The 23,861-nt window shown below is 42.1% G+C and overlaps 2 protein-coding genes across 9 annotated transcripts in view; one reads left to right on the plus strand and one right to left on the minus strand.

The window, feature by feature from the left end:
• Positions 1-20,215, plus strand: part of PWWP2A (PWWP domain containing 2A) — a 61,308-nt gene extending 41,093 nt beyond the window's left edge. For 2 of the 7 annotated variants that reach the window (XR_004968320.1, XR_004968324.1), the window contains one exon: positions 2,233-4,931. Coding sequence is in view for 3 of the 7 variants with exons in the window: in XM_036313998.1 (XP_036169891.1) it covers positions 2,233-2,339 (107 nt within the window). In the remaining 4 variants the exon portion in view is untranslated. Of the gene's footprint in view, positions 1-2,232; positions 4,932-19,622 lie in introns of those variants that run through there. The other 5 variants (XR_004968326.1, XM_036313997.1, XM_036313998.1 and 2 more) reach the window with 4 other exon arrangements.
• The window catches only part of TTC1 (tetratricopeptide repeat domain 1), a 36,117-nt gene continuing 12,682 nt past the window's right edge, over positions 427-23,861 (minus strand). Inside the window, exons 3-8 of one of the 2 annotated variants that reach the window (XM_036314002.1) lie at positions 17,773-17,833; positions 16,576-16,688; positions 11,519-11,555; positions 9,470-9,618; positions 6,475-6,529; positions 427-1,033 (exon numbers count right to left, since the gene is read on the minus strand). In XM_036314002.1, coding sequence (XP_036169895.1) covers positions 900-1,033; positions 6,475-6,529; positions 9,470-9,618; positions 11,519-11,555; positions 16,576-16,688; positions 17,773-17,833 — 549 coding nt within the window. In that variant the 3' untranslated portion in view covers positions 427-899. The remainder of the gene's footprint in view (positions 1,034-6,474; positions 6,530-9,469; positions 9,619-11,518; positions 11,556-16,575; positions 16,689-17,772; positions 17,834-23,861) is intronic. The other variant, XM_036314003.1, reaches the window with a different exon arrangement.

Below are 23,861 nucleotides of genomic sequence, written 5' to 3' on the forward strand. Positions count from 1 at the left end.
CAAACCAGTAAAACTGGAAGCTTTTCACCAGCATCAACTAATGAATATAAAAACCCCAAATAAACACCTACCTTTGAAACCTCTGGGTTCACGTAGTCTAAAAGAATATTTTATTCTGGGATTCACATATCACCATTCCTGAATGAAGCTATTTTAAGTTGAAAATAAGAGATGCTTGGTCGAAAAAAAAAAAAAAAAAAAGATTTCATAGTATCTGGAAACCTGGGGAGGGCCAACGCTTGAGGTGGTTTCTGAAGTCAAGTACAGGGTAGAATGGTCAACTCTTTCAAGGTCATCCTCAAGGTGGCAACTAAGACTTCGGGCAAATCTGTGGAGTCCAGTAACAATGACATTGCCTGAACACTGCTCCCAGAGCCAGAGAAGCCTGCTTCAGCTGTCATGGGGACAAAATTCACAGGCGCAGACTGTCACAGAAAGCATTTATTACCACAGAGGAAATCAGGAGCCCACGCCTGGCAGCCTGGGCAGTGTGTGTGATTGGGAGAGGGCAGTAGGCAGGACCCCCATCAGTCATGTCTGGGCAGTCTCTGACCAGCAGGTTTGCTGGGGCCAGGAGAGCTGGCGTCTGGGCTTGTATGTTTGTATGGCTTAGGAGGTCAGCCTTAACAGGCTCCTCCTGGACAAAACAAAGGACAGCCAGAACCAGGGACAAGAGCTGCACAGACACCAACTTAAAATGGAAATCAGATTAGGTTCATTACATCAGGACGTACATTTCACCCTGATCACAAAACACAAGGAAGGGTGCACTGGGCTCTACTGGATGGCCTTTGAGATAAGATGCTTTTAGAACGTAAACATTGGCAGGGCCTTTCCCCTTGCTACCAGCAAGCAGCACACAATTTTCTAGCCAGCTTTAAAAGTTACTGTTATCTCTGTTATCTGTTATTATTTGGGTTTTGAACAAAATTGATGGAGTAAGAGCCAGTAGAGGAATCCTGTTTGATCTGGAAATTTTCTGTGGAGAGTCCAAAAGGTCGGAGAACCAAGTTCCCAAGATCTTTTAGTTTACCTGCAATGTAAAAGCAAAAACGCAAATAAATATGGGGAATGAACAGAAGCAGGAAGGCCCCCATTGAGCTCGCCTTACTATCCGATTACAAAATATAAAGAGCATCTCTTGGTAGTGACAAACTCCTGCTTTTAAATGATGAGGCCTCAGTCCCCAACTACCCCTCTGGAGTGCAGTCACTTCGATGCCATCCACCCTGGAACCTGTGTGTACATGAGCAGGAGGGAACCCAGCTGGCTTCTGCGAGAGCAAAATTTCCTGTCCAAACTGGCCAGACCCACCAAAGGACATAGACCAGTGGTTCTCAACCTTCCTAATGCCGCAACCCTTTAATACAGTTCCTTATGTTGTGGTGACCCCCAACCATAAAATTATTTTCGTTGCTACTTCATAACTGTAATTTTGCTACTGTTATGAATCGTCATGTAAATATCTGATATGCAGGATGTATTTTCATTGTTACAAATTGAACATAATTAAGGCATAGTGGTTAATCACAAAAACAATATGTAATTATATATGTGTTTTCCGATGGTCTTAGGCGACCCCTGTGAAAGGGTCGTTCGACCCCCAAAGGGGTCCGGACCCTCAGGCTGAGAACTGCTGACATAAACTCTGGGGTGAGTGGTGGCCAAATCACCTGCTGCTCCCGGGTAAACAAGGGCACCCTGCCAATCCCCATTGCCTGGCGGTGGGACACAGGCCTCTCCACGTCTGTTCTCTAAGAAACAATAGCAGCCACCTGCTGAGTCTAATTCCACTTAGCAGATTTCTACTGAACCTGATTTCAAATTCAAGAGCCTCCTACTTTTCTACATAAAGCCTCAACTTCCACACCAAACGCATCACTCTCAGGGAAGGGGTGATCTCGTTCATTTGCACAAGCCTGTCAACCTCAATAGTCCAGCCTTCTCTCCCCAAGTTTCAGGCTTTAACTACCGGCGACTTCCTGTCCTAAAGCCAGAACTGAGACACATGGTGTAACCAAGGGATTTTATGCTGATTCTATATACAAGAAAGTCATGGAGCTTGTATGTCAATAGTTGAGGGAGTTTCTAGAACATTTGAGAGATTCTTAGGGATTTATGGGGCAAAGGGATGGAATATTTGAAACCAGGAGTGTTTTGGAAAATATTGGCTAGGATGAGTGAAAAAGCAGTTTCAATCCTTTCTAAAACTGTTCTTAATTTTTCTTGCAGATCTGCTTCCAATGGAGATGAGAATGGGGGTAAAAGGAAAGAAACCCCAGTCACCAGAGGTACAGGGTCCTCCCACCTTATCCCTGTTAGCAACTTTGTCCCTCTGAGGCCTCCCATCTTGAAGTAAAGCCCAGGTAAAGAACATGAAGATGTCTGTCCTTCAAATGTCCAGCCTGTACTAATAACTCATGGAAAGAACTTTTGGTTTCATTCTAAGATTTATCCCTCTGAAGCTCATCACAGTCTGAGAAAGCTCCAGGAACGCAGGGCAACCATTCTCCAGGCAGGCTTCCCAAACATAAACCTGGAACGCACGCTCAGTGCTTCTCTTTAAGGAGCATCACTGGCGTAGAACTTGTCCCTGCACACAGGGGGTAGCACAGAGCATGGTATTGGTAGAGGAATGCAGGAATTGGGGACCACACCAAGCAGAGACAAGATGGGGCATCCTCAGGAAAGTGTCACCCAGAACTTTGGCAGTCTGTCTTGGTGTTGAGGAGAGGGAGGAAATGAATATTTTAAGAAGCCCAATAAAATGTCCCTGCTGGCATAATCTGTGGCTCCTCTGACACAGCAAGTGAGCACGCATCTTGAGAGTCCCAAGAGGGCAATTTCATTTGGAAGAACCCCTGTCCAGAGCGACTACCTGGGTGGAGGATTCACTGCAGGCCCCTCCCCAGGTAGGCAGGAGTGAGCAGTGTGTCCAATGGGCGGAAAGGGAGGAGGGAGGGTGCATGGCATCAGGTTTAGGTTCCCACAAGCCAGGCCCAGCGTCTATGGTTCTTGTGTCATAGGGAAGGCCACTGATGGCTTAAGTACTGAGCTTTTGGGGTTGTTAGTGCTGTGACCAGAAGAGGAGAGCCTGGAGGGGCCTGACAGAAAGGCAGTGCCACATTGTGGGAAAGAGGCCATTTATTCACTGACCAAACATCTGAATGTCTACGATGTTGGATATAGCAACTAAGAAATCAGAGGGGGCCAGTCGAACCTAAGGGAACAGCGAAAAACTTTCTGTTTGGACCAACAAGTTTCTAGCATCTGAAAAGTTCACCTTTTGCTGTTTAAGATGATGGCAGAGAAGCACCTTCAGTAACGATCATGCTCCTAAAGAGATGCACAATCACACACATGAATTTTCCTGCTGTTTAAGTCAGGTTGGACACTCAGACAAAAAGCAGCTTCCTTGTGCCTAAGACAGGCTCATTTGCCTGTATGTGCCACACTTTTCATTGGTGGCCAAATTCCACCCCCACCCCGCCATCCGGGCAGTAGTCAATTAGGTTTCCCTATTCCCCCTGTAGCAAATCTGGCACCATCACTCAGCCTGACTTTGGGGAGCTCTGTCCAGGACACCTATTTCCACCTCATCACATCACTGACCACATGCCTGAGATCCTTCAAACCTCAGATTCCCTGGCTTTCGTGGCCATGAGGTTAATCTTTCCAGAGGAAAGGACAAAAGCAAACACTCCCGTTGTGACCACTTTCCTCAAATATAAAGCCAATCGGATCATCCTGTGCTCAGCAAGGACTGTGGCACTGGGGCTGAGGCCACCTGGGTCCCCACTCCTGTTCTGATGACATTTATAAATGACAGGCTAAGAAGGGAGGGCAGAGTATGTGTTACCCATTCCGAATTTCAATCAGGATTTTTCCCCCTAAGGAGGGGGGTATATAAGTCTTCTTTCTAACAAAAGAAAGTCAAGTTATAGAGAGAAAAGAAAAACCTGAATAAAAGCTCATTTTGTTCAATAACCACATAATTTCCTACACCATGCAGTTTTTAAAATCTTTAACTACCAGTGCTCCAGCAGAAGCTATCATTCCCACAGAAACTCGCACAAAAAATCATGCCAAGTCCATGGCAAAAGCTTGCTCCCCTTCTAAGGAAGTGACGTTATTTTGCACTCAGAATGACCACCCTCCAAGGCTCTCACGGCACACAGACCACAGCCACGCCACCCGTGACAAGGAGGGGAGAACACCCAGAAAGCTCTTGTGGGGCTGAGTCCATCAGAGTGATTTCTCTCCTCACACTCCCCGATGGCAGGTAACACCCACAAGCAATACTTTGTTCATGACCCTTATATTCATTAAGAAAAAAGAGTCCAGCTATTAATACTATTCATGTGTAACAACAAACCAGTTATTACTTACCAAGCAACTTAAATTGTTTAAGTCGGATGGGAGATTTCATTACCGAAGCAACTGAAGGAATTAATTCAACTTGAATATTTCACATGGAGGGAACAATATAAGTAAAATCCAAAGCCATGAAGATAGGGTTCATTAGAATTTACAGTGACGGGGACAGATGGAAGTTTTGATCCCAGCTGCCATTGACGACGCAATCAGGCTCAGTTTGCACTCATTCCTTCCCGGTTTTGCACAAAGCCTGGAGAGCACTGCCTAGTTGTCTTTCCCATGTCCACTGTGGTCATCCATAAAGCCATCTCTTTCAGCAGGAAGTCTAGCTCAACTAAATGCACTTACTTTTTTGGGGCTAAAATAAAGCATCATCGTTAGGAGAGAAACGCTCTTTTTTGACAAAGGAGAATCTCCAAAATAATTTTTCTGCTCAAACATGGTGTAAAGTTCAATTAAATAAGTAAATTAGAGAAAGCCTTTTAGGGAGAAACAGGGGAAGGCTCTAGAACAGCCGTGGGCAAACTACGGCCCGCGGGCCGGATCTGGCCCGTTTGAAATGAATAAAACTAAAAAAAAAAAAAAAAAAAAAGATCGTACCCTTTTATGTAATGATGTTTACTTTGAATTTATATTAGTTCACACAAACACTCCATCCATGCTTTTGTTCCGGCCCTCCGGTCCAGTTTAAGAACCCATTGTGGCCCTCGAATCAAAAAGTTTGCCCACCCCTGCTCTAGAAACTGCCAGTCTGAAGCAGCTCTCCCTGGAGCCTGTGTCCAGCCAGCAGAGCCGGAGGGCTGTGGATCACCTAGCCCGTGGTCGGCAAACTGCTGCTCGCGGGCCACATGCGGCTCTTTGGCCCCTTGAGTGTGGCTCTTCCTAAGCCTTAGGAGTACCCTAATTAAGTTAATAACAATGTACCTACTTATATAGTTTAAGTTTAAAAAAATTGGCTCTCAAAAGAAATTTCAATCGTTGTACTGTTGATATTTGGCTCTGTTGACTAATGAGTTTACCGCAGCTCGCGAGCCACATGTGGCTCTTTGGTCCCTTGAGTGTGGCTCTTCCACAAAATACCACGTGCGGGCGTGCACGTACAGTGCAATTGAAACTTTGTGGCCCATGTGCAGAAGTCGGTATTTTGTGGAAGAGCCAGTATTTTGTGGAAGAGCCACACTCAAGGGGCCAAAGAGCCGCATGTGGCTCGCAAGCCATGGTTTGCCAAGCTGCAGTTTGCTGACCACTAGCCTAGGCTAATGGGCTCTTCTCAATCAGCTCTCCTGTCAGAGTGAACCGTGGGGAAATCTGTTCTCATTCTCTGGGTCCCAACACTTACAGCTCATAAAAGGCCAGGCTCAACTTATTATAAAAGATTTTTCTTTTAGGCACATGTGACTGCATTATATTAAATATAAGTCATGTGACAAATTTAGAAAATATTCGTAAGGAAGACCCTATACTCGATCTTGAGTAGGGAAACATCAGGTTATAAGCAGAATATGCTGGGCAGACTGTTCATGAGAGGGTTTCTCTGATTCCAACTATAAATCTGGCAAACAAGAGAACTAACTAAAACATGGATCCAAAGAATCTACTTGCCCTGCCCTCCACTCACAGCCTTTTCCCCACGTCCCCGTTTACTCCTAATCCCTGTCTTCTCACGTACATCTCCTCAAAGAGACTCAGTGCATTTTCAAAACAGAAATTCCCTCAATTCTGCCATGGTATTGGCTGGTCGTGACTGCATCCTAATGAATTTAAAGCCTTAAGCTGTTTACTCAGTGAAGAAACTCAACTGTTTTCATGACACTCATGATCTGAAATACAGGTTGGTGGTATCCCAGGTTGGGAACTGTGTTTGCATTCTTATAGGCAGGGAAATTTTCAAGAAAAATAAACAGCAGTTTGGGTTTTGAAAAGCTGACACCCTCTGTAAACCACAGTGCTCCTCCTGGAGTGAAAACAGCTAAGAGCTCACTAGCCCCATGGAACTGAAATTAAAGGCCCAGAGGTTGTTTCAAACTGTGGTGCTGTCCCTGGGACCCACACTTCCCAGACCCTTATGGTCAAGAGAAATAAGGGAAGCAAACTTACCTAACATCTCTTCCTTCAGTCTTTCATTTCGTTCTTCAATTTGCTTAGGTAATCTCTGAGGGAAAAGAGGAGAAACCGGGATTGGTAAAAATCCCTCAGCTTTATTCTGAATTTGAGAAACATTAAAAACAAATGTGAATGTGAGATAAGGTAAAGTACAGATATGTGATATTAAATAAAAAAGCAAGTCTTTGTTTGTGGGTGAGTCACACGAAGATAGGAGTTTTGTTTGGTTCACTGCTCTATGTCCAGTTTTTGGCAACAGTGGCACAAGGAAAACCTCAATAAAGATGTGACCAAACATATACACAAAAAAATGTCTGAAAGGATACCTACCAGAATTTTACAATGGTATGTATACTTAGGTGGTGGGATTATGGGTGATATTTTAAATATTTTTGCTCATTTATGTATTTTTTACCTTGAAGTCCTTTCTTTAAAGAATCTAATTTACTGAGAAAGAATCGGATCGATAATGGATGTTTTTCAACCTTGGCACTATTGGCATTTTGGACCAAGACATTCTTTGTTATGGGGGTTGTCTTGTGCACTGTAGGATGTTGAGAGCAACCCTGGTCTCTACCCACTTAAGACGTCAATAGTACCATTCTAGTCATGACAATGTCTCCAGACACTGCCAAATGTCCCTGGGAACCAGATCATTCCTAACTGAGAACCACTGATCTAGATTAGAGTCTCCTCTGGTCCCTTTTAGCTCTGTAATTGGCCCCAAGTACTCTGGGATTCCAGTAATAACTCTATTATAAGAATTAAAATAAATTATTGATACATCTAAAAACTAGCATAAAAGGCTTCCTTTTACAGAAGGCTTAAAGCTAATATGACAAGGATAAAGGCTACCAAGAATCTGGCCAAGGTTTTAAGTATTCCGTTTCATCATGTCAAAGTTAGTTGATCTTACCACCATTCAGAGATATGTTAAAAGTCAAATAAAGGATTAAAACTGGTTTCAAATTGCTTATGTATTTTAATTATCCAAACCAGGCTGTCTCCCATTACTCCATTTCTAGATAAATAAGAGATCTGTTATTATGGAAGGAAGTAAGTATAAAAACAGAGCAAACCACCTAGGATATTAATGCGAAAAGATCAGTCAACACTTCTCCGGTTTGCTCGGTAGAAAAATCGTTACAAGAGATAAGTGAGAAATCCTGCAGAGCAGGGCAGACAGGAAATAGAAACAAGTGAAGGAATCGGCAGAAGGCAGTATGGAGCAGTGTGGCCAGCAGTGGGATGGGAGAGCTCTAGCCAGATGGTGCATGCAGGAGTTCAAGAAGAACCCGGTATGTCCACATCTTCCAATTTTAAAAAAATATATTTTTATTGATTTCAGAGAGGAAGGGAGAGGGAGAGATAGAAACATCAATGATGAGAGAGAATCAATGATCGGCTGCCTCCTGCACGCCCCCCACTGGGGATCGAGCCCACACCCCAGGAATGTACCCTGACAGGGACTGGAACTATGACCTCCTTGGATCATAGGTCGACACTCAACCACTGAGCCACACTGGCCAGGCCTTCCTATTTATTTTCAAGAAGAGTATGCTTTGATTTTTATCTAGTCAAATCTTCCCATTTTTCAATGTTGACAAGTGGCCTCAATTAAAAAAAGAAACAAAAAGCTGGCTTAAACAAAACATGTCTGTAGATCCCCCACCTCCTGTCTGCTGCTGGCCCATGTTCTCCCAGGTGGGGCTCAAGACAGGCCCCTCCACCCGAACGGCTCTCTGCAGAGGGTGGCAGTGAAGAGAACTGTTTAGTTAAAACCAGGTTTCTCAAATTGATTTGAACACCATTATTATGGGGTAATAACATATGCACATTCAATTCAGTAGTACATCCTTTAGAATATATGCTGCTCTATGCATTAGGGACAATCACAGAGTGGTTTTAAAGGTAAAGTACAAACCTGAAGTTATTTTTAAAGTGGGGAAGCAGTAACATTTAGCTAATTTACAATTGACATGAAAATATTATAACATCTAGCCCAGCTGGCATGGCTCAGTGATTGAGTGTTGACCTATGAACCAGGAAGTCACGGTTTGATTCCTGGTCAGGAAACCTGCGGGCTGGATCCCCAATGTGGGTCATGCAGAAGGCAGCCGATCAATGATTCTTTCTCACCATTGATGTTTCTCTCTCCCTTCCTCTCTGAAATCAAAAAAAATATATTTAAAAAAAAAATTATAACATCTAGAAGCAAAAGGAACGCAGTGTTGGGGATAAGACGAAGTCATTTTAAGAAAGACAAGAAGGTTAGTTTAGGATAGCAGTTCTCAACTTGTGGGTCGCGACCCCTTTGGGGGTCGAACGACCCTTTCACAGGGGTTGCCTAAGACCATCAGAAAACACATATATAATTACATATTGTTTTTGTGATTAATCACTATGCTTTAATTATGTTCAATTTGTAACAATGAAAATACATCCTGCATATCAGATATTTACATGACGATTCACAACAGTAGCAAAATTACAGTTATGAAGTAGCAACGAAAATAATTTTATGATTGGGGGTCACAACATGAACTGTATTAAAGGGTCGCGGCATGAGGAAGGTTAAGAACCACTGGTTTAGGATCTACTCAATTGCAAATATGTTAGGCCTATGACAATAAGTAGAAACTTGGTGACTGAATAAGAAAAAGGATGACAGGAAACCAGACATTCCTTACCTACAACACCAAGCCTCACTTTGGTGTGAACTGTACTACAGTGCACAAGACTGTCCTAGTCCAACAATGAAGTAAGATTTCTGTCTGCCCTAGAGACGAAAGGTTTATACAGGTAACACACTGAGAATGGAGTTTAAATGGTTAATGGTGAGTCTCTGGCTACCACTTTCAAGTTCTGTTGCCCATATATTATGATAGGCTCCTCAAAAGTATAGAAACGGAATGCAGTTGTGTCCCAAGGATGTTTTCAGACTCACTGCGTAGCAACACAAGGAAAAGAAGAAAAGAATGAGGTTTACCATACAAGCTTCCCTGGCTTGGTGCACTGATGGGTCTTTTTCTAGAATGGACTTGTAGTCTTCCAGGGCTTCATCGAGCTTGTCCGTGCTCTCATATAGCTCCGCTCTCCTCAGCAGGGCCCTGATGTAACTGGGGTTTAGCTGAATGGCTGTAAAAGGAGAAGAGGTCATTGTTACCATGAAGGAAAAGGGCCTATACATACTTGGCCATATCAAGTTTCTTAACCCTTTGTACGACGTAAGAGCCTATAGACACAGCAGGATGGTTTCCGTTTTGGACACGTGGCAATTAACTGGTTAATCAACTATCATTCAGGGTCTAAAGCAGCGGTTCTCAACCTGTGGGTTGCAACCATTGGAAAACACATATAGCATATCAGATATTTACATTACGATTCATAACAGTAGCAAAATTACAGTTAGGAAGTAGCAACGAAAATAATTTTATGGTTGGGGGGGTCACCACAACATGAGGAACTGTATTAAAGGGTCGTGGCATTAGGAAGGTTGAGAACCACTGGAAAGGAAGAGCCATTTGTCCAAGGCTATACCTGGGGCCAGCAAGCTTTTTCTGGAAAGGGAAAGACTAAAGATTTCAGACTTTGCAGGACAGACAGTCTGTCACAACTACTCAACTCTACTATTGTAGCATGAAGCAACCAGACAGTGCCTGAGCAAACAAGGCTGGTGTGTTCCCACAAACCTTTACTTACTGACGCTGAGATTCAACCTTCATATAATTCTCATGTGTCACAAAATATTATTTCTCATGGATATTGGTTTAACCAAATCCAAACACAAATCTGGAAAACACTGTCTTCCCCTTCCTCTCATTTTCCTGACATGGCTCCTCCTCTTTGGACCGCAGCTGGAAATGACTGTTGTCCAGTGTACACCCTACTAACCAAGCTTACAATTTTCTCATCATTTGGTTACAGAGAAAGGAACTCTGAAAATCAGCAGTTTGTTCCTAATTTAAATTTTTCAAAGCCACATATCACACTCAGATTAAGGTTAAATTCCTTCTTCCAAACAAAACTACATTCAGAATTAGTTCCAGCCCAAGATAGCAATAGATCAGAAGTAGTTAGCTACATTCTAATGTAGCATAGTTTAATTCAGATACTAAAAAGAAATACAAAATACAAAGAAAAGAAAGACCCAGTATAGAGGATGATGAATTAATGTAAAGGAAAAAAAACAACAACAAAAAACAGAAGAGAGAACTCATGCTTACTATGAGAGTTGGACTAGACAGCATAAGGTTCTTTCTAACCCTATGGTTTTCTCAAAGAAATTATTATCTAAAGAGAGGAAAACAAACAAAAATACAAATTACGAAGAGTAATAATTAGCTAGTAAACCCCATGAGTAGTAAGATGCAAGGGAAAGTGATTATGTATGTTCTCCATACCAAGCTGGTTAGAAAGGTAAGAAAAACGCCCATCAAAAATTTTTTGAAAACAAAACAATAGTGATCCTAAGTCTAGGTGTCTCTAAGTTGGTGGGATGGAAAGACCCTGCTAGAACTCAGATAAAAAGTGGCAAAGTCTTGATTCAGTGTGTGGAACCTGAAAGGGTAATTAAAATGATGGCAAGTAGATTTAGAAGAATTATTACATCTGAAGAGTACCAATTCCCAACAGAAACTGCCCCTTACTCCCTCAGCCTCCAAACACACAGATCCAGATGCCCTGATAGCAGCTAAGATCTTCCGTTTCAATTTCAAAGTAAAGTAATTTGGACACTATAGGACGTAAATTCTGTTCCAGCAGATTCTGCTGCCAAGGTAGCTCTGAATTTTTCTTCACGTATTTATTTATAAGCCAAGATAAATGGACTCAACTATCCATTCAAGAGCACACTTACACTACGGTGACTACAACATAATACCGCTGAGAAGGGCTAAACCAAAAAGCTGCTTCTTTAAATGCCTCAGAGGAAGGGGGCAAGGTACAGGTGCACACCCAACCCAGAGCCTCTCTCTCTGCTGGTCTAGCTGAGGTGAGGCTCTTAATGTTAACAGGTAACAAGACCAAAAAGTTGTACCTTTGCTGCAGTCACTGATGGCCATCTCTTTCTTGTCCTAAAAGGAAATATAACATTAATACGTGTCACCCTGGTTCTGTCTTAATGGTCCAAAGGCTCAATGAAAAAGCTGATCATTAATAATTGCTTATGGGGATGCAGAATGCTCTTCAAAGAAAGCACACAAAAACATGCAACTTACTTCCAAACTAAAATTCAAATATGGTGACTTGAAAGTCTTCTGCTAACAAAATATTCAAGTAGCTTCTTCCTAAATATCTTAAAGACTGTTGTCATGGATCTATTTGATTTGCACAATGCTTTACGTCAAAATGCTGATACTGAGAAAACTTTGTGATCAATAAATAGGGCAATGACTAAAATATGGATAACTGAATTAATAACCCTCTTCTTTGGCTAGCTGACCCAAAGTAGGATCTTCTAGAAAGTATACAAATGGTATGTCTACAATAACACAGTGTGGCTTGTCATGCAGTCTCAGTTAAAACCTCAACGTATCCACTGATGAAACAAAGATACACAACAACCTACCAAACGAGACCCCTCACTGACTGAGCTGCTAAATCGAAAAGCATGGCACAGCGGACAGAAGACCAATGTCGAATGAACCTGACTCTTGTTCCAGCTCTGACACCAACCTGCTGTTTAACTCCCCAGTTCTAAAATGTCTATTTCCCCCAATTAGTATTCTACAATATTACAGAAATGTTAGTTCAAATACATGTCCAACAATTCTGTAATAGCTACTGTAGCAAATACTAAATATTTTGTAGACTATTTTAGAGCAATGTCTACCAAATTGAATTTTAGGATTTAATTAAAAACAGTTCCAGGATGGGGAGTGAAGACTGAATGGGTGCAGGGTGTCCTTCTGGGGTCATGAGAAAGTTCTGGTACCAGATGGTGATAGTTGCATAACATTTATAAATGTATTTAATGGAACTAAACTATATGCTTTAAAAGGTTAAAACGGTCAATTTTTTTAAAAAAATATATTTTATTGATTTTTTACAGAGAGGATGGGAGAGAGATAGAGAGTTAGAAACATCGATGAGAGAGAAACATCGATCAGCTGCCTCCTGCACATCTCCTACTGGGGATGTGCCCGCAACCCAGGTACATGCCCTTGACCGGAATCGAACCTGGGACCTTTCAGTCCGCAGGCTGACACTCTATCCACTGAGCCAAACCGGTTTCGGCAAAACGGTCAATTTTTAAAAATATATATATTTTTGTTGATTTTGGAGAGGAAAGGAGAAGGGAGAGAGAGATAGAAACATCAATGATGAGAGAGAATCATTGATCAGTTGCCTCCTGCATGCCCCCTACTGGGGATCGAGCCCATAATCTGGGCATGTGCCCGTGACCGGAATCGAATGCAGAACCCCTAAGTTCGCAAGCCGAAGCTCTATCCACTGAGCCAAACCAGCTAGGGCTAAAACAGTCAATTTTTTGTCAGGTGCCTTTTACCCATAATAAACACAGAAGGTTCCAGAGTCATCTGGAAAACAAGGCATTATATCTCTTCCAATGTTCACAGCAATTCACATATTAAAAGTTCAAAGAAGTCTTGTAGTAAAGAAATCTGTGTAACTTTGTATAAGTCAGTATTTCCCCAATATATTAGCTTTCTATAAATCCAGGACTCACAATTTCATATCTTAAAGTTCTGAAAAGGAGTGGCTCTTTACAACTGATGTGCACATCTGCTGTGATGGTATTCTTTGTGCCCCTAAGTAAGCCTTATTAAGCTGCAGTGCGTCTTAGGAACAGTTGACGCCTTTGCGGATCAGGAACAGTGGCCTTTTACTGCAGAATCCTCTGCTTCAGGCTGAGTCTGCTAACAGCTCAGGGGACCCAGGTGTTGCCTGCTGCTTAGAGTGAAAATCTGCAAAGTGGGGTATGTGGAAAAAAATCAGAACTTCTTTACCACCCTTCTATAACTTCTATTAGTCTATATACATATATAAGTCAAAGTACATAATATATAAGGAATGTAGTTTTAAAAAACTTAATCTGCTCTTTTAGGGCTCTGACTCTCTTATGGAGGCAGGCACAGACCTGACACTCTGCCCTCAACCGTCTGCCTTTTCTCTCTCCAGACATGAAGTGTAAAGCTTGGCAGGGCGCATTCAGTCAGGGATGCTGTGCCTGCAAACTTGCCTTTCAGAAATTCTTCTTAAAGCAGTGAACCCATCACCTCCGTGAATAAACTCAGAATATGGTCCTTAATTGTTCAAATGCATTAATCCTGGACATTTCCAAGTTACCAATTTTTGAATCTTCTTAAAAATATCAAAGAGTGCAACTTAAAAGAACAAAACAATCACCCACCCACCCCACTGGAAACCTATCTTTTGTAAAGGAAATGGTCACAGAGCAACTCTCTCCTGCGTTCTCCTCGCATGTGACAAAGACCACACATTGCCCTAACTCAGAACCAGGTGCTTATACTACCCGAGCCTAGCAATACCAATAACTTGGCAACTGTGGAAACAAAGAATCCCAGTCCCAGGAGCCAGATGGGCATGGTGCATTTCTTTTGACACTGAAGGTGCCCTCGATTCCATTTAGCAGTGACAACTTCCAGTCTGAGAATGGGACAAGATGTCTCCAACAAGCAAAAGCAAAATAGGAGAGTTTTCCAAGTTAGGTGTGAGTTCTGACTGATGCTGGATATATTAATGAGTAATGTTTAAATACACTTAATTATTTTATTTCCCCTAATATGTCTGTTTATATACTCTGGAATTATTCTCTAATGCCACATGCATCACCCCCAAACTACTTCACTTTGGAGACTGAATCCAATTGCTGGGGTCCAGCCCCAGCAGGTCCAGGGGTTCCCCATAGGTGAGGAGGGAGTCGGCGAAGAAGGAAGGGCACGGAGGCAGCATTCAGTTCATCAGCAGCCTAGCCAGGATCTCTAGCCAGGATCTCCAGCCAAATTCTGGTCTGGATCTCCAGCGAAGTTCTGGTTAGGATCTCCAGACAGGTTCTGTGTCCATGTTGTCTTGCTAGGTTCTCCAGCCAGGTTCTCCAGGTTCTCCAGCCAGGTTCTGTATCCAGGTTCTAGTCAGGTTCTCTTGCCAATTTCTGTAGTCAGGTTCAGTCCAGGATCTTTTGCCATGTTCTCTCCAGCGAAGTTCTTCTGTCTCTAGTTCTGTGTAGGTTCTGTATTCTTAGTTCTGTGTTCTAAGCTCTGTATTCTAATTTCTGACTCTTGCTGTCTTATTACATCTGTATTTATACCAGTTGATTCAATCCTATCAATCTCTATTACAAAGGTTAGGGCGTTTCTTATCTCCATTCCAGGGAGATAAGATTATGTAGCTTAAGCATGATTGTTCGTAGTTAAAGTGATTAACTACCCGCCTGGCACTTAGTTAAGAGGTTTTATTCCCTCCCTAACTTCAGGGGAAAATCCCTACCTGGGGAAACAACCTTTCTCAGAGACCTTGGTTAAAACACATAGTGCCAAGAAGGTGAGCAAACATATTAAGAACAGTATGCCATATATGCCAGGTCCCTTGAAACAGCAAGGATGGACCGGCTCCCGGCATCCAATAATAAAACAAACCAAGTTCTGGTTTTAAAAAAACAACATCTTTCTGCACAACTAAACCATCCTGGATTTCCCTCCCCCCACCCCCCTTTTTTAAACCTGGTTATCCAAAGAGACTTCGGTAGCAGCACTAGAGAATTTCAGGCAACGTCAATGAGAAAGTGACGTGGATACCTGATCTAAACAAATAAAAAGACCACTCTGCCCAAGCTAGGGCCTGCTTCGTGGTTGCGTACAGGTATGTTACATAACCCACTCTTTGAACTTTGGACACAAGTAGCCAAACAAGTGTAGTGCTTTTTAAAGACTCCTATCATTTCAATCCAGCAAAATCTACTATGTTAACTAAATAGGAAATCAGACAAATCTAACTTTTAATACCAACATGGTACAAAAGAAATACAACTACACTCTTTTCTATTCTACATTCACCCTGCTACACTAGGTTCTCGAGCCTTTAGAAATGCAAAATGTTCCTGAACTTTCCCTGACTCCTATCTTGCTGTTAAGGGCACCACTCATTACAACTGGTGGACATTTCTCTCCACGTCATACTTTCAACAGGAAAATCAGACCCTCTGGAAGAAGCATCTACAAATCCCAAGTTTTAACCAGTGCTTCCCTCGAGTCTTTATCTAGAATCCCAGAGCCTAAAACAACCGCTGTAGCTATTGCAAGCCATGCGCCACTAGGTCTTTGCTTCATTAACCTTCCCTAGTTTGGTGGAAACTTTGACAGTCTTCTTTCTGTAAAGTGTTCCCTCAGCCGCTTTAATGAGGAATGTTAACAGTAATCTGACTCAAGCTTTAAAAATATGTTTCTATCTTTCTTGTGCCCTTTATATCAGGGAAATATATGAGCAGGAAAAGGGAGATACAAACGTTAAGGCCCTATGTGAGTTTTTGGAGAGAAGCTATCCTACAAATACACTGCAAGTCCGTGTGCTTCTTAAAAAAAGAAAAGGTCAATGTTGTGCCGGGCCGGCACGGCCATGGCATACTCAGCCCCATGTTGGGCGCCTTATGTGCCACGCCAGCTCAGCCAGGTTCGGTGACCCTGAGAGGGGGCGCTAAAGGATTGAGAAAAGACAGACTAGAGAAGAAAGCTGGGTTTGGGTGGGACACTGTCCTCTCTGATGGAGAGCTAGCGAGAGCGCCACAGACTGCAAGCCATGCCTTTAATTTATAGCCAAATGCCACGAGACAAAGTAAGGGCGTGGTCAAGATGTTTACAACATTCTCGTGTGTTTCGATTCTACTCAATTACATGCACCTGAACTCTATCAAGTCCACATCACTCAGACACGTGGGGCCACGTGTGCGGACCATAGGTTCAAGCCTACAACTATAGCTGTTGGCTATAATTGTGCTGGGAGGGCTTTGCCCTCCAAGCTGGGACTTGCACGTGGCCATGAGAGGACTGTGCCCTCTCATTAGTCTGAGGCTTGAACCTGTCCAAACACTGTAGCCACTTTCCAAACAATGTCACATACCTGTTTCATCCTTGCAGCAGCTCTATTTGAAAACAGAATAGACCTGTCTTTCTGGAAGCAGGATGGGCACATTTGAAGGGCTTGACTGTAAGAACGTTCAGCTTCTATGTAATCTGAGGATAAGGTAAAAGGTGAGAGGTTATTACTTTATTCCTGATAGACTGTCTTCCATAGGATCTCGGAGTGCATAGGCTTCCAGTCACAGGACAAAGGTCTCCAACAGAATACTCCAAATGTTCAGCTTCCATATGGCTTATCAATTTAGTAAGGAGCTTTGAGAGGGGTCTGGGAACTGGACAGATTAAAGAGACTGAAGTCTGGGATTAATGGCCTGTTGACTAAAGACCTTAAAAGAGAAAGTGGTAATAAATTTATATATGCATTGCCATGCAGAATAATCAGGGTCCTAAAGGAAAATTGTCTATTCACACCTTTCTCAGGTTAGAAATACTTAATACTAAAATACAAAGAGATAAGTTTTCAAAATCAGAACCATTAGTTCTCTTAGAACAACAGAAGTGATGACTGATTAAACCAGGATGTAAGAAACAAATTTTTAAACCTAAAAATAACTAGGGAGAGATGTTACTATTCCTAGATTTTTAAAGCATCTACCCTTTACGATGTGGCAAAGGCTATCATAAGATCAAACAGTTGCCCAAAGTATCGGAATGAGCCCGACTTATTCCTAAGCCTATGGAGGAAACCCAGAAGGACATGAAGAGCACCTCTCTGCTTACAGCATCCAAAGAAAAAGGCACATGAAAGCGCAGCCCAAGTACAAGCAGGATTCCTCCCTGGGCCCTGCCAGAGCCCGCGGCTGGTTTTTATAGGCTATTCAAAGTGAGGAATGGGGCCCTGGTTTTGCAGCAGTGCAGCAGAGAGTCTCTTAACATTCCAGGTTAAAGATCTCCAAAGCCACAGCTGAAGAGTTCTCCTCCCAATTTCTGGATTTATAGAGATTGGATTATAGAAAAGAAGAACTATGCCTGTGTCAAGAGACACATGGTAACTGGTCACTGTCAGCTGAGAACAATTTGAACCTGGTAAAAAACAATATTGTAAATGCTGGAAGGCAGAAAGTATTGAAAGCAGTTTATTTGCTAGTTGTTTCCAAATGTTCTTTGGGGCTTTCTCCAGACTCTACGAAAGAAAAAGAAGAGTGAGAAGACATCAGTGCTGAAACCGTTCTCTTACCTCCTTTCTTAAATTGCTCATTTCCCTCCTCCTTCAGTCTAGTGCTCTCTTCTCTTCTTTTCTAAAAGAGACCAGAGATTGACAGAATTTGTCACAATATTATTGTAAGTGAACAAAAAGGTCAGCTTTCTTTACATATCAGCCTATTTAATAGGCAGCAATTTGACTTTTAAAAAAGAGTGTGTGTATGTATGTGTGTGTTTGTGTGTGTATGTGTGTGTGTGTGTGTGTGTGTGTGTGTATATATATATATATATATATATATATATTTATATTTCAGTGAGGAAAGGAGAGGTGGAGGGAGATAGAAACATCAATGATGAGAGAGAATCATCAATCAGCTGCCTTCTACATGCCCCACGCTGGGGATCAAGCCTGCAACGTGGGCATGTGCCCGGACCGGGAATCGAACCTGTGACCTGGTTCAAAGGTCAATGCTCAACCACGGAGCCGTGCCGGCATGGCGAGCAATTAACTTTTGAGAATTGGGTCAGTTCTATCTAAATCTTCAACAGATATAGAAAAAAACACAACTACCTGGCTAATCACCAACACATTCTTGATTGTGTTTAAAATGCAAACCGTAGGTTTCTTACGCTCCTATCTTTTGCACAGAATGGTAATTCAGGTATCATTTAATTTCTATTTATGCATACTGAAACTAAGCAACACATCCACTGGTATACACACCACTGTAAATTCAAAATCCGGATCTGGTGTTTATTAATCGCATGATCTTGGACGACTTCCGGATCTTTCTGAGCCTTACTTTCTTCACCTAAGAAATGAGGCTTTAACACTTTTATGGACTAATGTGATAATGCACATAATGCTCCCAATACAATGCCTAGCAAATAAGTGTTCACTAAATATGAGCTATGATTTTTCTGTAAAATAAGTAATTTAATACTTACTTAGCTACAACTGTGGTTTGTGTCATGAAGGAGACACAGGTATGATGGCAGAGTGCATTGTGGGGGGCATGCCTCCCCTGCAGGGTCAGGGCAGTATGCTGCCAGCAGGCTAACAGGAGGAAATTTGAAGAGACCCAGATAAACAAATCTCCCTTTTCTTAGCTTCTTCTAACAGCTCAGAAATTCACACGGATGGCAGGCACCCATCAAACTCAAAGGCCAAGTGAATGTTACTCGGCAGAGCAAAGACTACACAGGTTGAGTCTCTATGTTTCCAGCCCCGATCATCGGGGAACACAAGCAGAACCAGCAGAAGTAGCCCCCCACTTGCTGCCTTCTGACAGTGTGGTCTTTTTTGTTGTTTGTTTTTTTAAAACAAAATCTCCTTCATTCTTGAGTCTTCTGACTAAATAAAAATTCCAAAGGCAGAAACACAGTTAGCAGGACATTTCACTTACAAGAGAAGCCTGGAGCCTAAATAACTGATACTCTTAAGATTAGAAACCAAAGTGAAACTGTTATGTCTCTGGAGATCTGTAAATATGCTGCTGGGTGCTTCCCGAATGCCTTGTTGTTATTATACTCCGGATGAAATAGAGCACTTGATGAACCTCAATAAAGAGACTAAACGGTAGGTATACACTGAATTTAATATTTATGGTCTCTACTATGTGCCAGATGCACAGCAGATACAATAATTCATTTTTAGATATAATATATCTGAAGGGCTATTCTAAGGAAGTAGAAAAAAAATAAAATGGGGGGTGGTGATGGGACTCAAATATAAGCGTAGAAAACAGAGAGGAATCAAGGCAGCTCAGTTAAGTCAAGAAGTAAAAAGACACTAAGTGTCCTTTAGCTGAAGAGTCTGGACAAGACAGGCTTGTAATAGCAGCAAATGAATCCTAACCATTCCTCTTTCTTTGCTCCACCCAGATTCAAAGTCTGGATCAGCGGCATCAAATGAGCCAAGTGTATGTCACATGCCTTGGCTGTCACACAATGGAGTGAGGGACACTGAGTACTGTCACTCAAGATTACAACACAGAAAAATTCCTCCAAATATGAAGGGGGGTTGGATGCGTAAGCCAAGAAAACTCCATAATAAATCTAGTTAAGAGTTATTTCAACCCTGAATAGCTAAAACAACCTTGAGAAAGAACAAAGCTGGAGGCATTTCACTATCTGATTTCAAACTCTTTTACAAAGTTATAACAATTAAGACAGTATGGAACCGGCATAAAAACACACACATAGGTCAATGGAACAGAGCAGAGACCAGAAATAAACCCAAGCATACATGGTCAATTAATTTATGACAAAGGAACCATGACTATACAGTGGAGAAAGGACTGTATCTTCAATAAATGGTGTTGGGAAAACTGTATAGCCACATACGAAAGATCTTGGTGTTGATTTTCTGAATCTGACATCAAAAGCAAACACAACAAAAGCCAAAATAAATAAGTGGGTCTACATCAAACTTAAAAGCTTCTGCACAGCACAGGAAATCGTCAACAAAAATGAAAAGGCAATCTACTGAATGGGAGAAAATATCTGCAAATCATGTATCAGATAAGGGTTGATATCCAAAATATATTTTTAAAAGCTCATACAACTTAATGGCAAACCCCCTCCCCCCCCAAATTTTCATTAAGAGAACCCGAACAGACATTTTTCCAAGGAAGATATACAGATGGCCAACAGATATATGAAAAGATGTTCATCATTAGTTATTAGGGAAATACAAATCAAAACCACAATGAGATATCACCTCACATCTGTTAGAATGGCTATTATCAAAAAGACAAAAACAAGTGCTGGAGAGGATGTGGAGAAAAAACCCTCTTACACTGCTGGTGTAAACTGGTGCAGCTTCTATGGAAAACAACATGAAGGTTCTTAAAAAATCAAGAACAGAACTACAATATGACCCAGCAAGCTTCTGGGATCTATCCCCCAAATTTGAAAACATTTATTCATGTACCACTATGTTCACTGCAACACTTACAATAGCCAAGACATGAAAACAACCTAAGTGTCCATCAATGGATGACTGGATAAAGAAGATGTGGTACATATATATAATGAATACTACTGAGCCATAAAAAAGATGAAACATTGCCATCTGCAACAACATGGATGCATCTTAGAGTATTATGCTAACTGAAATAAGTCAGATGGACTCATGTGGGATATAAAACAAAAAGCAACAAATGAACAAACAAAACAAAAATAAACTCATATTTACAGATAACGGAATGCTAGTTACCAGAAGGGAAGAGAGGTGGGGGAGGGCAAAGTGAGGAAAGGGGGCAAAATGTATGGTAAGGGAAGGACACTAGACTTTGGGGGTAAGCATGCAAGAGTATACAGATGTTGAATTAAATGTTGTACATCTGAAATATAACATCCTATCTAATAAAAGAGTAATATGCAAATTGACCATCACTCCAATACACAAGATGACCGCCCCCATGTGGACACAAGATGGCCTGCAGGGGAGGGCAGTTGGGGGGGGGCCAGCCCTGCAAGGAAGGGCAGTTGGGGGTGACCAGACCAGCTGGGGTGGGCAGTTAGGGATGACCAGGCTGGCAAGGGAGGGCAGTTGGGGGGGACCAGGCCTACAGGGGAGGGCAGCTAGGGGCAGCCAGGCTGGCAAGGGAGGGCAGTTACAGGTGACCAGGCCGGCAAGGGAGGGCAGTTAGGAGCAATCAGGCTGGCAGGGGAGGGTTAGGGGATGATCAGGCAGGCAGGCAGGTGAGCAGTTGGGGGCCAACAGTCCTGGATTGTGAGAGGGATCCCAGATTGGAGAGGGTGCAGGCTGGGCTGAGGGACACACCTGCTCCTACCCCCACCCTCCTACACGAATTTTGTGCACTGGGCCTCTAGTTTATATAATATTATTAACCAATGTTACCACAACAAATTTAATTTTAAAATTATGAAATAATTTCAATTAAGGTAAAAATAAAGCCCTATAATTATTAGCAAATTCAGTCCATTAATTTTAACACACAAATACACACACCATATATCATTGTCCAATAAAGTTCTAACAGTGAAATGAAAAGCTGGTTTCACATTAGAAAATATATCAATGCAAGGTAACAAGTTAAAAGAGAAGATACGTTCTCATGAATAAATGCACCACAGGTCTTAAATAGATTATTTATTTACTAGAGGCCCGGGGCATGAAATTCATGCATGGGGGGGTGGTGGTGGTGGGTGTCCCCTCAGCCCAGCCTGCACCCGCTCCAATCTGGGACCCCTTGGGGATGTCTGACTGGCTCCTAATTGCTCAGATGCCTGCCTGCCTGGTAGCCCCCAACTGCCCCTCCTGCTGGCCTGGTGGCCCCCAACTGCCCCCCCTGCCGGCCTGGTTGCCCCATGCAGTCTGCTGTTCAGTTGTTAGGTCGTCCCTCACTAACCCCCTGCCGGCCTGATCGAAGGCAGCCATCTTGTGATGGTGTGAGGGTTAATTTGCATATTACATCTTTATTATATAAGATTTTTCTTTTAATTTTTATTGTTGAAAGTATTACATAGGTCTTCCTTTTTAAATATATTTTTTAAGTTATTTCAAAAACACAAATTCTTTAGAGAAGGGCAATTCAAGTTAACGGAGTTTAATGTCCATCTTTTAAGAAATTTCTATCTCCTCTACTTTAATTTGCAGCTACTTTTTGATCTAAATCTGTTCTCAAGTGCCAACTCATCAGGAATGTTCTGACTACTGATGAATCACTCAGCCTACCAGGTCAGGCTCTTGTAAAGTGTGTGTGAGTGAATGTCTGTTAAGAGTTTAATCATTCTTTAGTAAATTTAGAACATTAAGACCCCAATGGGCAAGGCACGCCCAGAAGGAATTATTGATTAAGGGCCAACCTGAGCAGCCAGCCCAAGAAAAGCTCACCGAGTCTTTATAACTAGCACCAAGAGTTGAACTGGCAGAAGGGCTCCATAACATATTTCTATGGCCATTATTCTCAGGAAGGCATTTCATTTTTTTGGCTGACCAATCACAACTCGGTGACCTATGAAGCAGTAAACACTGGAAAGAAGCCGCTGCTTCCACAGATTGTGTAAAGTGAGGATTAATGCAATTATCAATATCATGCTGAACATCTCCTTGGAAACAGCTAAAAATAGCACTCTGCAGAGAAAGCTGCACCATTTCCCAGCTGTGCCAAGAGACTAACTTGATTCCAGTACAAAGACTAGGGTTTATTCTGCTGCTGGAAGTCTTTTCCTAAAGGATGGCATGCATACTGTGTAATGGTACTGGAATCCAAGGACAGATTTTATAGTGTTAAGTCTTATTTAACATACTAAGTGGCAGGGGCAGTCACACATAAATGACTGCTGATATTCTTCAGCATAATCAGGTGCAAATCAGTCCAAACTCTGGTCTAATGCGGTTAGGAGACTCTTAAAGGGCTCAACAATGCCTTTTAACACATTCCAGAGAGGCCTCACAGAGAAACATCTGCTCTAGAAATCCATTCCATGACAGTGGGAATCAAAGAACTTTACAGGGCTCTGTACTCCTCACTCATCCCCATCACTGAAAACTCAGGGGAAATAGTGACATCAGTCTGCACTGTACAATCATCACAGGAACTGTCAAGGAAAACCCCAAAAAGACAATGCCCTTGATAAATGCAGTTTATTTCAACAGTTATTACCACAACTTCAAACTTTTCAGCCTGGTATTTAAAGTTCAGTACAACATACACTAGTATAGCATCTCACTGCTTAAAATCTGCTATCACATACATGACTCATTTGCTTTTAAGACAATCCTAAGAGGAGGGCATGGAAGTATTTAACTATCAATTTTACAGGTAAGCAATCAAGATTCAGAAATCACTTGTTCTTTATACTACATCAAACTTCTACCGCAACCTACTCAACTTCACCTCCTGCTACCCTGCACAAGTCCTCTCTTCTAGACAGACTGATTTCTTTGTTGTCTCTCAAAACTCACCATGCTTAATTTTCATTCAATTCTTTTGTTTATTCAAACAATGCACTTGTTTCTCTTCCATATCTTCTCCTGACTGTCCAAACCAAATTTTCCTATTTTCCTAGTCTAGCACAAAATCTACCTCCTCTCCAGGACCACCTTTCACTTCCTACATGATCTTCCTTTGAATGCAGACCGTACATAAT

The sequence above is a fragment of the Myotis myotis genome, unplaced genomic scaffold, assembly GCF_014108235.1.
Source record: "Myotis myotis isolate mMyoMyo1 unplaced genomic scaffold, mMyoMyo1.p scaffold_m19_p_6, whole genome shotgun sequence".
NCBI lineage: Eukaryota > Metazoa > Chordata > Mammalia > Chiroptera > Vespertilionidae > Myotis > Myotis myotis.